The sequence below is a fragment of the Lethenteron reissneri genome, chromosome 25, assembly GCF_015708825.2.
Source record: "Lethenteron reissneri isolate LAM-NWPU_2019-01 chromosome 25, ASM1570882v1, whole genome shotgun sequence".
In the NCBI taxonomy this organism is placed as follows: domain Eukaryota; kingdom Metazoa; phylum Chordata; class Hyperoartia; order Petromyzontiformes; family Petromyzontidae; genus Lethenteron; species Lethenteron reissneri.
The window spans coordinates 7,152,285-7,167,889 of NC_083803.1; the positions used below are offsets into that span (position 1 = coordinate 7,152,285).

The following is a 15,605-nucleotide window of genomic DNA, read 5'->3' on the forward strand; positions in this document are numbered from 1 at the left end:
ACAATCCCTCATGGCCAACACGGCATGTGGTGGCCGACAACTAGCAGTGGATTTACAATGGTCTGTAAAAAAAAAACTCTTCCTCAAGGCCACAACAAGATGCATCGTTTTCTACCCGTAATCCATCTGAGTGAGATTATTTCCATCTGCAGCGTGAGTTTTTGATGTTGTCTCTCCCCGCTTTACTCCTGTGAACGAAAGTGACCAGGCAGGCCTGTTTAGCATTCAGGAGATAGCGTCAGTCCAGCAAAGTAACTGTAAATTATAACACAGTAAAGTCTGTGCTGGCCCATTACCAAGCTTAGCCTTTGTTTTGTGGTGCTTACTTTTGATTTAGGGATGCTACAAATATAAGCTCTTTGAAATTCAAAGAAACTTCAGGGACTGCATTGGCAGTGGTGCACAAGCACATGCCGAAAGATTTATTTAAACACCCGCCCAGAGACTATACGTGTTTTAAGTGGCAAAAGGCACGATGCCATAGTCAGAATATAAGCGTCTCTCTGCTCAAATAAGTGCGGGGTGGTGATAATCTAAATTGGCAGGATTTAGTCCAGTGGTTGAAATTCTGCATTCCTATGATAGAGGCCAGGCTACACACAGGACAACGATTGTAACATATACATAAACCTCGGTACAAAAATGTGAGTTAAAGCATAATTTATTTTAACATTGTCAAAGTTTATTAGGATATGCATTTTCATTGGCAGAACAAAAGTTGCGTAGTATACCGTAACCACATTAGATCACAATAATAGAAATTGCAGATGAGGGGGTGGTGCAGTGATTGGTGCACGACACTAAGAACCCAGCTATCTGAGTTGGATTCCCAGCAGGGCTACAATCAGTGGTTGAGAGATATCTGAACCAGTCTTGGACATCCCCTCTTTACTAATCCGCAGTGATCGGCGTGGTGAAGTGCAGTCAAACAACCAAATTGCCAGCTTGTGGGTAGGCCTTCATCCAGTAGGGCACTGATAAAGGGCTCTAAATTATGTGCACTTTACTTTTACTCAGTTACTCACAGTATGAATACGCATCCATCAGTCTACGACGTTCATTACCGTAGAGTTGAGTGAGTCTATATGCAACCACATCATAACCACATCATATAATTAGCAATAAGTGAAACCCTACAGACAAACGTAATAACCTGTAAAGTTTTTCATAACACAATTATAATAATTCAATTCAATTTCATATTATTAAAGCAATAACAAAAACAACCGCCATTCGCCACTAAGTGGCGGTGACATCACGACGCTTGGGCCAGGCTATGTTCACGTTGAGGCCACGTGAAGTGTCAAACACCCACTGGCAGGTCACGGGGTAGACCCAGGTGCCACGGGTTGACTGACTGAGACGACTGGCTGATGCACCACCTGTGCCCTCTACTGTGCCAACTTGCTGTGCTTTAGCCACCCGGCGCTCCGCTCGTTGTTGTGATCGTCGCTCCTCCGCCCTCCGTTGTGGAGGGTGACTGCCTCCAACTGCACAGTAGTGTCATTCACAGAGACCGATTTTGACACCGCTCGTACCAGTCATCGGCAAGTCCAATCAGATCCACGTCCTCCTATACCACATCACTCCATCTCCTCTCTCGCCCGTGCTGCGCCCGTTTAGCTCCCTCGATCCGGCCGAACAAAAGCTGTTTCGGCATGCGGTGGCTGGGCATGCGGGCTACATGACCCAGCCAACGCAGCCTTGCCTGCAGGAGGGCCTCACCGATGAGACTTTGTCCAGATCTTTCAAGGATTTGTGAGCTCCTCACACAATCCAGCCTGGTTAAACCCAGGATGGATCGTAGGCAAGCCAGCCTAAATGTTTCTAACCGGCAAAGATGTTCCATTAGGGGGTTCCACGTTTCGCAAGCGTAGAGAAGGGATGGAATGACTGTGGCCGAGAAGACCTGAAGCTTCGTGCGGAGCAACAGACCAGGTCGCTTCCACACAGCGTTACGCAACCGATGAAAGTATAATGCCGCTCGACTGATTCGGAATGAGACCTCTGCTGTCAAACCACAGCCGGTCATGAGCACACTGCCCAGGTAGGGAAAACTCTCCACTCTCTCCACAACTGCACTATCACCAATTTCGAATTATGGGGGTGGAGTGTCCGATGGTACAAAATACCCAGGCAGGTGCTTAGTTTTGGTGGGGCTGATGATAAGACCCCACCTCTTAGTGGCAAGCTCCAGGTTCAGCAGCAGCGCCTCCAACTCCTCCTCTGAGTGAGCAGCGATTGCCAGATTATCGGCATACATAACGTGGTTGAGCAATAGGGAGCCATCCCTTGACCGCCTCCGGGTATCGATCAGCCTCCCATTGTATCTGTACCAGATGGAAATTCCTCCGGAACAGCTATTGAAGGCGTCACAAACTACGTGGTCGAAATAGATGTTAAATAATGTGGGAGCCAGAGGACATCCTTGTCGCACCCCTAGGTAAACAGGGAATGGCTCCGACTCCCGGCCACGTAGTTTTACCCAGGCCCGCTCACCATCATGAAGGTCCTTAATGATCGTGAGCAGAGGGTCAGGGACTCCGAAAGTACGAAGAACAACCCAGAGCTCAGGCCTACTGATGGTATCATAGGTCTTGACCAGGTCAATAAAGCAGAAATGTAGGTCTTGTTGGAATTCCCTACACCTCTGCTGTAGCAGACGGACAGAAAATATGACATCTGTGCAGGACCACCATTTCCCGAAACCGCATTGGGGCTCCGCAAGCCTCTCCACAGCGTGCCTGGCAAGGCCATGTTGAATAATCCTTGCCAGGACCTTTCCCGGTACACTGAGGAGTGAGATGCCCCTGCGAATGTTTGCTTATTAAAGCTTATTAAAGCAAACACATTCGCACGGCTAGCTGTAATTAGGCCAATTGATGCAATTTTTTTAAATTTCATACTGGGCATTAAGCATTAATACCCATGTTGAGGACTGTCTACCTGACTGTTTTGTCTCATCCATCCATACTGCGTTCAGACACCATCGTGCAGGTCAACGAACATTTGCTTTTCTGTTACTTTCCTCTCAAAGCTCCACTTTGGAATTCCCTCCCATCGTTGCTTTTCTCAAGTCCTTATCACCTTGCTCCGTTCTAGAAATATCACAATTACCGTATCTATTACAAGTGTAACAGTGCTGTTTGTTGCTGCCCGCTTGGCGTTTTGAACTTTGGGTTTTGAAGTCAATCAACTCTGTCATAAAATGCCAATGGTGTTTGTTTTTCAAAGGTTTGTCTTCAAGAAGGCACATTGCAACATTCAATCAACTACAAATGAAATTCATTCGTTTTTATGAAGACCAGCTGGTGAACATTTATTTTCATTTTTTTCTTTATGGTCTCTATTAAACTTTCATAGTGCTTGGCATTTTGGGCCTTTGCTCAGCAACCGCGATTTAAAGGGGAAAAAAGACACCCTACTCGTACAAAGCTGGCTTCACACAATGCTGCTTTGCTTGTAAGGGCACTTTATGGCCAGGGCATCCAACAAAAACAGCGGCAGTGCGGAAACACCTTTCCCTGTGTAGGCAGGGTGGCCCCTTGGGGTTCCGAGCGATCGGGATGTTCACACCCATGGGCGACCCGCACAGACCCCAGTGTTCACGCCAGCCCCATTGCCCCACGCCCGGATGGGATGCCCTCCCCGGATACAGGGATCATGCCTTTCACACACGACGTCGGTTTTCGTCGTTGTGCTGTGTAGCTCTCGGATGTGTGAAGGATTTGCCACTTTCTTTCCGTGGCCCAAAACCCTGACATTTCTCTGAAAAGCGATGGTATATCAAAACTCTAATCAAAACCAACAACACAATATCACCACATATCGGTACAAATCAATTCCTGCCACAAGAAACACAGATGCCAATTCCCTGTCTGGGTCAAACCCCAGCGGATTGGCAATCCTAAATGTCCTAAATTCGGGTTGTACTGCGTGTTGTTCGGCATGATGTCCGATGTTTCGCTCCACGTGCTGGGAGCTTCTTCAGGAACTGAATGCAACATCTCACGCTTGGAAAGCCCTCGATTCACGCGACTGTGACTGGCTGTGGAGATGGCTCTGGGAGTCTGTGGCTTTCACAGAATCCAGGGCCACACGGACACGGGCTGTCGCATTAAAGCAGTCTCCATTAAAAGTGAGTTATGGGCCATTGTAGTGTAATGTTCCAGAAAGTGAATTTATGGAAATGGCAGGTTGCTGTGTTTAATGGTGCCGACGTGATAAACACCGTCTTTGCTGCTCTGTAATTCATTGTAACCGTGCAGCTCCATCTAGTGTTCCATACACGAGTAGCGTTAGCTGTTGTGCATAAAAGTACGTAAACCATAGTTAGCTGTATTTAATGTAACGGCAGGTGGGTGCTTAGGTGTATAGACGGCGATTGTTGCGATTTTGCCATGTCTGGGTGGCGTTACGACCCTGTGCTACGCCTGCCAAAGAATCTCGTTTATGGTCACTGGCAACCTCAAACGCCAGATGGGAAGCGTGAAGAAGCCACCTGTCTTTCACCCAGCACATTCTCTTTCTGAAAATGCCAAACCTGCACTCTACTCAATGCCTTTCATTGGCCAATAAAACTCAAGGGACCTTATCAAATTGCACATCACATAGTGTGTTCACCCATTAAAAAAACTGTACATATAACAATTGTGTATGTTCTGGGTAGCCTAAATGAACCACTCAATTTAAAAGATGGATTTTCACAAGCCAAAATGTGTAAAAGATAAATCTTCCCCATTTAACACAAACAAGCGTAAGCAGACATTTTTTATTGTTAAAAATCAGTTTATGCCATACAATTGTTTTAATCACCATTAAAGAAATCAATTTTATGTTTTCATGGGAAACACAAAACATATCTGCCAACTTGTACAAATATTAAGAGCGTATAGTTTTTTATTGAAAACAGAATGAAAAAGCTATTTCTCTTAAACTAAAACAAGTGCTAAATTGTCAATCAGCATGTGCTCATGCACCAACCTTATACATTCCATTTACACATCAGCAGATACATTTGAATCTGGAGATATTCTTATCAACTAAATAAGTCAACATGTAGCAAAAGTTTCATTTTAATTATGTATTCCTTTCACAAAATAGAACCAACAATTTAACTATATCAAGTACTTAATACAATACTGTGATTTCATGCAAAATATGAATGAATGCTCAAGTATTTTATAAATTCCACATTCGGTGGTTACACGATGAGTAGTGTGTGTAAGAGGCAATGTTATTCCTGTCAAGTTGTAAAATATCCTAATCACTTTGATCTTGTGCATAAACAATTCTCGCACGTAGAATTGTATTTCACGTACCACATCACAAAGATTGGCAACCAAGAATTAGGACTTCAAACTGCCTGCTTAAGCAACTACATGCACGGTACTATAATTCTAGTTACATGACAAAATTTTGGTTCAATATGTATGCAGTCTGTGATAAAAATTCCATCTTTTTTTTCCCATAGATGCTCATTTCTGGACCCTAAGTTAATGGCACATACCGTCCTCTACAGGGCAGCTTATTAGTTTCCACTTTCCCTTGAGCCATGGTGTTGCAACTCAGTGAAGCATAGGGCATTGCGCACATGGCATTTGTATTAATGGTCACTGAACACAATCAAAACTCAGACGTTTAAATCCCTCCTGCATAGGAGATAAAATCAGAAATTCCAGTGCAAGCATTTCACTTTAGCTTACCAAGCTGATCCACTATTTTTAATGTCAAGTGTAAAGTTTGACACGATACAACCTGACGTGAGAAAATTGTATTTGAAATTAAATTTTTTTTAATTTGTAATACTTTGCACAACGTTGTAGTGATTGCAAATTAAATGTACTGTATAATCAACTGTCAATCAAATTATCTCCACTGTTAAAGCAAACTGTGAAATGACTTAAGGCACAATGTGACATGCCCACGTTATTTTCCAAAACTGTTACTGCACAAAAGGCGGGTTTTTAAAACTAACAAGGGATCTGAACTACGTCGAAGCTTGACCTTTCAATGTGTTTTCAGAAACACTGAAGTTGCTTTATCCAGAGACGGGATGTTGGATTAGCAGCTCTCCAATGATGTCACTTACATTCAACAATGTTCAAACTCATTCATGCTATAATTCTGTAGAGTATAATAGCTAATACTTATAGGCGTTTGCTCACATTATAGCTAAATTTTACAATGGTAATGCTATGGATGCATATAACGTTTATGATCTTATAACTTGATTGTACATGTGTAATAGTAAGTATGGTCGAATAACCCAATATGCGATTTTCAATATCAGTAAAGGTCGCCAATTATCTTGGACAAGTCTTCAGGTTATCGTAGAATTAATTCGCTTGTGTCATTGCTGACAATTAATATTTTATTTTAAAGTCAGTATTATTCAATGTTATATTAAAAAATATTGTAGAATCTTCATTTAGTATTATATTAAATGCATAAATTAACGTGCACGATTTGAATAAAAATGTATGCTTGCTGATAATTGGTTTTTTACCCTTCTATCTGGCAACAAAACTGACACCTTTTTACAAGGAGTCATGTTTGCATAGACCGCAATACCTGCAGTCATAATACAAACAAAAGACATAACTCTGATAATGTGCAGCTGTCTCGGGTGTGGACCAATCAACTTCAAGGACAGTGCACATTAGAGTTATGTCTTTTGTTTGTATTATGACTGCAGGTATTGCGGTCTATGCAAACATGACTCCTTGTAAAAAGGTGTCAGTTTTGTTGCCAGATAGAAGGGTAAAAAACCAATTGTCATATTTTTACTGGCAAATGAGGTTCCCATAGTGTATGCTTGCTCTATAGGCATATCCTGTAACTTCAAACATTACCACTGGTTTGTTATTACTCTCCTTAAACATGTGAACAAATCTTTCAAAATGCTTCAGATCATATTTTAGAGCTCAGGAAGGTTGAGGCTGGATATTGTTTGGGTGGGTGCATGGAAAACTTCACTGTTGTACTGTACTACTGTGCTTCCACATTTATGCTATGCATCTTCAACTCACACTGACCAGCATGGGCAGACCCACATTGAGCAGAGGATTGAAAAAGGCAATGTATATGTGAGATGTGAAACATCGTGCAGACGTGACAAGAGCTATGCACAGCTGCAGTGGCTATTCCGCACGATTGAAATCGCCTCGCTGGCCACCAGTCTTCGAGAGCAGCTTGATCTCGCCGATGACAATGTCATGCGTCACTGCCTTGCACATGTCATAAACGGTGAGGGCTGCCACACTGACCGCCACCAGTGCCTCCATCTCCACGCCCGTCTGCCCCACCGTGCGGCACTGCGCCGTGACAATCACCGCGTGACTTTCGGCGTCAAGCTCCAAACGAACGTCCACCGAGCTCAGCGGTAAGACGTGGCACAGCGGAATGATCTCGCCAGTGCGCTTGGCAGCCATAATCCCGGCCAGCTGGGCCACAGTCAGCGCGTCGCCCTTCTTCAGCCTGTTCTGTCGCACCAGCTCGAAGGCTACGTCTCCCAGTGAGACCCGTGCCTGAGCGATGGCCGTGCGTTGGGTCTCCGGCTTGTGCGTTACATCAACCATCTTTGCTCGGCCTGCTGCGTCGGTGTGAGTGAGCTGCGGGCGTACGTTGTCTGCGGATCGTGGTGCGTCCTGGGGGGTGTCCGTTGCCGACTGCTCTTGTCGTAAGAGCTCCGACGGCTCACTGACACCGGCATTGCTCGCACCACAGGGGCCATCTCTACCAGTAGTGTCGCTACATGCAAACCGCAGCTGTAAAGTCCCATGTGGCCACATCCCTGGCTTAAAGTGAGCTTCATTAAGGCCGAACTTAGTAGTGCGTTTGTTTGTGTCATAACTGACTGATAGCAGTTTTGTAGAAAAAGTGCTTTTGGAAAAAAAATCACTGGTTTGTGGCTGTTGGTTAAAACCATGTCTGTTCATGGTGATAGCATTGCAATTATTTGTAAACATTTTTGCGGGATCACAGTGACAAACATAATTATAATTAATTCCTGATAAGGCAAGTTGACCATTTATTGGATTAACAGTGAAGCCTTCTCTCTGCCCTTGATTTTTCAGAGCTTTGAGATGTTTCGGAAAACACTTTATCCCATTAGATTCCTTGACACTCGTCGATGTTCCAGCTGTAAAGGAATATGTCATGTTGGTCAGTCACAACATATGCTCACCTTTTAAACATGACAAAGCACAAAGCAAACCGAAGATAAATTGTGCTGTCAACGTGCGTGTACGTACATGATCACCCACCAATGAGGATCATGGGCCTGTTCTTCATCTGTGCAATATTGAACATCCCTGAAATGTTTTTTTTCCAACAACACATCCGGGAAACAAAGTCAATACAAGTGACGATGCCAACGTGGAACTTCTTTACAGTTGTGACCTTGTGGCATGACAGAATTTACAGCCATGCCCAAATAGCCTCATGAAGTGCATTGCCATAAATGACATGTAAACCTTGGAACTATACAATATTGTGACAACCTGCAGCATCCTACAGGCAACATGTGATGTATCCTGTATTTCAGCGTACCCGCATGCTGCTTCTTTTTCCTTCCCACAGCGAGAGCAACTAATGACTTCATTTCTTCCTCGGAAGCACCTGATCGCAACGCATCTCTCAAAGACACCTCCGCATTGCCAAACAGGCAAACCTGAAATGCATCAACATTTACAGCAGGTAAGAGGTACAGTTTTTATCGACTGCAAGACTTTCCAAGATATATTTCATCATGAATGTAAAAAGGGATAAATGGTTTTATCAGTTTAGATTTTTCTTTTATTGCAGGAAAAAATCCAGAGATTAATATTGTTCGTGTAAAAATATGATTTATAATTCGAGGAAATACTTTACATATAACCAACAGTGGCACGGAGGTAACAATAAACATAACATGGGGGTGCCTTTACCTTGAGATTCCCATCTGCAGTGATTCGGAGCCTGTTGCAGGAGCCGCAGAAGTGCTCAGACATCGATGTAATGAAGCCAAGCTGACCCTGATACCCAGGGACTTTGTATGCCTGTGAAACACAATGAAAGTTTGTTAGGTTTTTAACTTGTTAAAATGGAGTCGCCTATTTCAGGTCACGAAAAACATAAAGATATAATGCAGATTCTTTTTTCATATTTAAGCATTTGTGATATTTATCAAAGCTTGTGCATTTACAAACTTCACATATATTACCTTGGAAGTGTCATTGGGTTGATTGGAGAGCTTTGCAAGTGTAGGATAAGTTTGTTTTATTGTATCCAGCATTTCCTGGTAGCTAACCATCTTCTTAAAGTTCCATTTGTTGCCTAAAAGATGTAATATAAAATGACCCATTAAAGATTTACTTGAATACAATCACTTATGCTATACCTTCATAATATATACCCATACACATGTTAATTACAGTCAATGCCATGACTTCACAGTTGACATTTTATAGATGTTTTTTTTTATGGAAACAAAAAAATAACTAGGTTAAATATCAGAATTTATTAGCATGAACTTTCCATGCAAAATTATAGCCAGCCAACTGCTCAACAATTTTAACTTTGACAGCCAAAGGTGGCTCAGCATAGACTGATAACATTCTGCAATAATGTAAATAATATGATGGACTTATCCATACCATCAAAAGGCATGTACTCGATGAATCGCACATCCAAGGGCATCTTCTCCGTCAGTGCCACAAAATCCACCAACTCATCCTCATTCAGCCCCCGCATGACTACACAATTCACCTGTGGGCCCAAACACACACATCACATTACCACTGGACAACAATCATATAATTAACTTAAAATCGTTATCTTTACACTTGCGCAATTGGAACAACTTAGGTGCTGGCAGTAAGCAAAACTAATTAGAAAATATAAAGGCCACGTGGCAATACATTTAATAACAAGAGCCATATTCGTAATGGCATTTGGGATTATATTTTTATCTATATTAATCAAACTGCATTTGCTCCAGCTCAAACACCACTCTGTTCGAGTTAATACTTCTGCAGGCTTTAGATAACTCCTGACAGTTTTTAAATATTTTTTTAATTGCCAACCCCTTTTGGTAGAGCAATCATCTCAGTAACTACAGCACAGTTAAACAATCTAACTTCCAGTGTCATGTGCGCTTACTTTTACAGGACTGTATCCCAAATCAATGGCCTTGTGTATTCCCTCCATGACTTTATTCCACCCTGAATAAGATAACAACACAAGCATAAAAACAAAGGTCAACCAAATCTACGTGAGAAGAAGCTATGCAATTCGTAGAATATGAATTTTAAATAACGAACTCGAATTAACCAACTTGGAGAAGCATGGTCAAATAACCCCTGCAACTTGCAAGTGGATTGACAAATTTTCACCAACCCATTAAAATGTTTAATTGTAATCGGCTTTTGTCAGAGGGAACTTATTATTTAACACTGAATTACATTTGTGCAATATTTTAAATTTATCATGTGACACATTAATCTTTGATCTGATTTCAATCTGCTTCATTGCTGTACTTTATGTAATTTGATTAGATTTTATAAATTTGGTGACCCAGGTCACACTCTGCAAATGAGACTATCCCGTTCTCTTGACTTCTCACCGAGTTAAACAAAAAATATTTTAAATTTAAAAGATTACCTTTCCTGCGAGCAATGAACTCGAACTTGGCAGGCACGAGTGTGTCGAGGCTCACGTTGAGCAAGTTGAGGCGTGTGAGCTTCAGGGACGGCAGCAGCCGAGGCAGATTTACCCCATTGGTGGTCAGTGCAAGCGTGTCGAGCCCCGTCAGCTTAGACAGCTCCCCTGCAAGCATGGGACATACCCTTTACACATTGGCCATTCTGGTTGTTGGAAAGAACACATTTAGCAAAGCCACACCAATTCATTAATTCATTCATTTAATTTCATGTCCATCATACCAACTTAGATCAATGACGACCATGTTGTTGAAACTGCCTCATGTGAATGTGCCGTGCAGCACCAAAACCTACCCATGAGTGGCACTGCGTCAGGCCGGATGAGTGGCTCTCCGCCCGTCAGGCGTATCTTGTTGACACCTGCGTCGACGAAGAGACGCGCGAGCGAGATGATCTCTTCGGAGGTGAGAAGCTGGGGCCGGCTGGTGAGCCGCACACCCTCCTCTGGCATACAGTACTGGCCTGCGGGCACAGCGCAACGCAATGTGGAGTCGTGCATACCAACGTACATCTGCCTTGTCTGTATGGATAGATATGTACTGGAAGAACATACCTCTAACATACCTCAAAGCCAAACGAATGTTTGGCTTTGGAGGTATGTAATTAGTAATATGCAAGCCAACGACTTGTTGTTAGGGCAGAATGTTTAACAAGTAGGGCAAAATGTGTTTGCATATATGCAAATATTCAGTTTTGCTCTGGGTTGTGCCCTAGTTTTGTGGAATCCTCTGATCAATTTCAAAAGGATAACTCTATTTAATAGCAACACAAATTTATACCACAAATTTGTTCACAGTGGATCATCTTTACAAGTCATAGTCCCATTCTACACTTCTCTCCCCCCCCCCCCCCCGTTAAAATTACACATTAACTTTTAACGGTTCTCAACCAACCTTTAAATTATAACAGTTTTCAGCATGGACGTGCGTTGACTTACAGCGGAGGTTGCACTTCTCGGTGATGGAGATCCGCAGGTACGTGTGGTGTCTCCCAAAACCATCGGTCAGAACATCTGAGGCTGGAAGCAATTTTTCTTTAGCTACACCTGGTGGCTTCACCTACACAAACATTTACAAACGATTACATGCAATGCAATACATACAGCCGAAATAATTTCTTGTAGAAAATGACTTAACTGCCACTGCTAAATAAATTATGCTCAGAAACCAAATAAATACATTTCATTTTGCGTGAATAATCAGTCAAACATATTTTAAACAAGGACACTTTTGTCAGCTATGAACATAATTCAGTAAAAAACACCACCAAAACAGCTGATTTTAGCCATCACTTGTTTTTTAGTTGAGTCGTTTTACCTCAAAAGTTGTTACATTTAAGGAAACGTTCTGTTATGTCACATGGCCCCATCTAAACGTAATGATTTACAAAACGCCATATTGGCACTTCACCTCATCACTAGAGACAAATCGTTATCGCCTTGGCAGTGAGCAATTATTGCACAAGAGCAATGTAGTAAAGAGCCTTGAATGTAACACGAAAAGGGGTAGTAAACATGCAACTCAGCTGGTATTTACAACCCACAGAGAAAGTCAGCGGCCGATGTGCAAATACTCAGAGCTGCCTTACAATACTAACCACGCGTGTACTCCCAAAACTTCGCACGGATCTCTCTCTGCTGCCCAGAACATTTTTTAATAACGCACAACCCAACATCGGTAAACTCTGTAGGTAACATTGTCACGCAACGGCAACACAACCACAACTGGCGAAAACTGCACAAAACCATTCGTAAATGTCCACACAGGTCATGTGGGGCACGCACGGCTTCCATCCTTTGATAAACAATTCCAGCAGAGCCAAAGTCCCCATCAGTTACACTGTTATGCCAACAAGCTACGCGGCACCATTGGGAATTTACTGGTATCCATCAAATGCTGTTCTGAGTTATTTATTTGCTTTTGTGTTCAAATGCTGGGTTGTCTATTCAAGTAAACAGTGTTTGGAAAATCATCAGGTTGGAGTTAAAAACATAGTGCACCATGTAAACAAAAAAACACTTGAGATCACACTACTAATTATTATTGTTTATACAAATGCATCTAGAATGTGCTGAATGAGAAAAAATGTATATGTAGTCGTGTTATTCTTATAAGCGATGTATCCATTAACTGGGCACCCAGTGATAAAACACAACAGCCGCAGTTCACCGAGCATGACATGTTACATTACTTTACACAAATTAATCTTGATTATCCACTGTGAAATGCCTTCATATATGAATATAGCGTTTAATGTATAACATTTATCATTACAGCCACGAACGCATTGAAGTAGCAGTACTATGAGTCGTCGACATGTAAATCACACTTTCAATGCAGTTAGTCACGGTGCCAAGAGACATGACCTCTACGTTCAGAGGAGAGGTCATTGAGAAGGGATCAAACAAAACCCACGACGTAAACAATGATGACCACGTAAGCGGTTAGAACCACTGCTGGACACTGGTGAAGTAGGCCCATAGGCTGTCAGACTGTGTTGGGGGTGGGGGAGGAACTTGTGGGTGGCTGGAGACACGAGGTACAACCAGCATGGGTGACCCACCGTGCACAAATCGTGTTCAGTTTCATTTATTTGGTATAGCCCTGTGAGCCATTCGGCTCTTGAATCGGGTGCAACCGCAACAAACAAAAAAACATGAACAAGAAAACATCTTAAAGTGACTATGTGACTATGCACAAACAGAAAAATCCAGGAAAAAACTGCAAAGTCTTCCAGAAAAAAAGCACCGTCCACCAACGCTGTGCAAAAAATCCCAGTGGGATGCAAGTCAAACAACAACCACAAGACAACTTAGATGAAAGCTAGCAGGTACTCTGTTTATATCGGTAAAGTCACGTAGGTATAAAATAAAATCTAAATAAATCACGACATTTCGATTGCAACACAAGCAATCATCATCAGGTGGAAAAAGCCACAGCAAGAACATTTTTTTGCTGTGGTTTTCCCACCTGATGATGATGATTGCTTGTGTTGCAATCGAAACGTCGTGTTATGACGAGCTTTTCCGTTGTGGGCATCGTAGGGCGTTGCAAATGCGTTGGTTACTCTACGACACCACCACGTCTACACACCCCCAGTATTTCACCAATCCGCATTGGCCCAATGACCCCAAGAGACCCCGCACTTTGCGTCGTGGTCGTGGTGTTTAATAACGCAGCAGTGGATCTCCAACAAGTGTCGACCCCTACTGGCCGACATCTGTGAGAAGGGTGGGGGGGAAAGAGCTTTAGAGCGGTCACCTGATGAAGCCAGTACTAATACCTGGCGAAACGTCGTACTCGGATTGTAAATGTTGGGGCTTGGCTCTCCTACACACCGGTGTTGCTGTACGAATAACGCATTGGCCACGTTCTGTTTACGTGACAAACCTTAATAATTGGCTGTGTCAGGTGGTGGTGGGTTTAACGACACAACATGTATATAAATACGTGATCTAACCCCATAGATGAGCTTTACAACTCATCAGATTCCTCCGGTAAACAACAAAAATAAATTTACACCATTGGAACCTCATTTGTCAGTAACAAAATATGATAATAGTTTTTTTACCCTTTTATCTGGCAACAAAACTGACACCTTTTTTACAAGGAGTCATGTTTGCATAGACCACAATACCTGCAGTCGGAATGCAAACAAAAAACATAACTCTGATAATGTATGCGCCTTTTGGCGTCATCTGGTCCAAACGCCATGTGAGACTAGGCTCTAAAGAAATCTATTCTAGATTTGAAGCTTTCGTGACTGCAAGGATTCATATTTTTAGGTTTTTTCGGTAAAGTCACCAGGTAGGTAAAATATCAAAATTAATGAAAATAAAATAAAACTAAAATCACGACGCAGAAACGTAGTGATTTATGTTTTATTTTCATTAATTTTGATGTTTTACCTCCGTGACTTTACCGAAAAAACCTAAGAATATCTAAACAAATCTGTCTCGGGTGTAAACCAATCAACTTCAAGGCCAGTGCACGTACATCATCAGAGTTGTGTATTTTTCGTTTGAGATTCCGACCGCACGTATTGTGCTCAATGCAAACATGACTCCTTGTAAAAAAAAAAAGCTGTCAGTTTTGTTGCCAGATAAAAGGGTAAAAAAAAAACAATTAACAAAAGTAAAGATTTTGTTTCCAATTCCGCGCCTCGTGGTGTCCCCTGGGCCCCCCCCTGCCACTCACCTCGCCCTGCGGCCGCGGCTCGGGGGGGGCCCCGCACAGACCGCGGCGCCACAGGCCCCGCACCGCGGCCCCGCTCCTCCAGGCCATGGACCCCAAACCTCGTCTCTACTCCTCCTCCTCCTCCTCTCCTTGTCCTCTTCCTCCTCCTCGTCTTCTTCGTCGTCTTCTTCCTTGCCTGCCTGGCCTCCTCCTCCTACTCCTACCTCGCTCTTCACTCGCAAAACTCTCCTCCACTCGGCGACCCACTCTGCCCTCTCTCTAATCACTGAAACCCTCACTCGGCTCCACTCATCATCATCATCATCTGCCCTCGCTAGCAACCTCCTCCTCTCCCCTCTCGTCCACCACCTTTCCTCGTCGAGATGTCACTCTCCAAGGCCCCAAACTCTCCTCCTCCTCTCTCTCTATCTCTCCCTCCTCGCACGTCTCCTCTGGTCCCGTCTCTCTCTCTCTCGACACTCTACTCAATATTCCGTCTATTCTACTCGCTCAGATCCACGTTATCCTCTTCACTTCTCTCTCCTTGTGCCCCCCCCCACTTCCATTCTGTCCCCTCTTCACTCTCCCTTGTCTCCCCTATTCACTCTCACTCTCTCTCTTCGCTCTCCCCTCTTCGCTCTCTCCGCGGGCCTCTTCCACGAGTCGAGGTGGGCGGGGCGGTTCGGGGTGGGCGGGGCAATCGAAGTGGGCGGGGCGAACGAGGTGG

At 43.4% G+C, this 15,605-nt stretch overlaps 1 protein-coding gene across 2 annotated transcripts; it reads right to left on the reverse strand.

Moving 5' to 3' along the window:
- Window positions 1-4,757: 4,757 nt before the first annotated feature.
- On the reverse strand, window positions 4,758-15,525 carry MOCS1 (molybdenum cofactor synthesis 1). Of its 2 annotated transcripts, none has more exons than XM_061559120.1 (11): window positions 14,900-15,525; window positions 11,641-11,761; window positions 10,998-11,165; window positions 10,645-10,809; window positions 10,144-10,205; window positions 9,639-9,750; window positions 9,206-9,318; window positions 8,931-9,041; window positions 8,554-8,674; window positions 8,268-8,315; window positions 4,758-8,143 (listed from the first exon to the last, which is right to left on the reverse strand). In XM_061559120.1, the coding sequence occupies exons 1-11, from the start codon at window positions 14,984-14,986 to the stop codon at window positions 7,143-7,145; spliced, it is 2,109 nt and encodes a 702-aa protein (XP_061415104.1). In that variant the 5' UTR covers window positions 14,987-15,525; the 3' UTR covers window positions 4,758-7,142. The 2 variants fall into 2 exon arrangements, with proteins under 2 accessions (XP_061415104.1, XP_061415105.1); XM_061559121.1 differs by having other exon boundaries at window positions 8,020-8,143; window positions 8,256-8,315; window positions 14,900-15,522.
- Between the last annotated feature and the right edge of the window lie 80 nt (window positions 15,526-15,605).

Excerpts from the sequence above, each read along its gene's own strand:
- MOCS1 (XM_061559120.1), bottom strand. The coding sequence starts at position 14,986 with ATGGCCTGGAGGAGCGGGGCCGCGGTGCGGGGCCTGTGGCGCCGCGGT. Across the intron at positions 9,751-10,143 it reads TGGGATACAGTCCTGTAAAA|GTGAATTGTGTAGTCATGCG; the intron begins GTAAGCGCACAT and ends TTGGGCCCACAG. Across the intron at positions 8,675-8,930 it reads CTGCAGATGGGAATCTCAAG|GTTTGCCTGTTTGGCAATGC; the intron begins GTAAAGGCACCC and ends GATGCATTTCAG.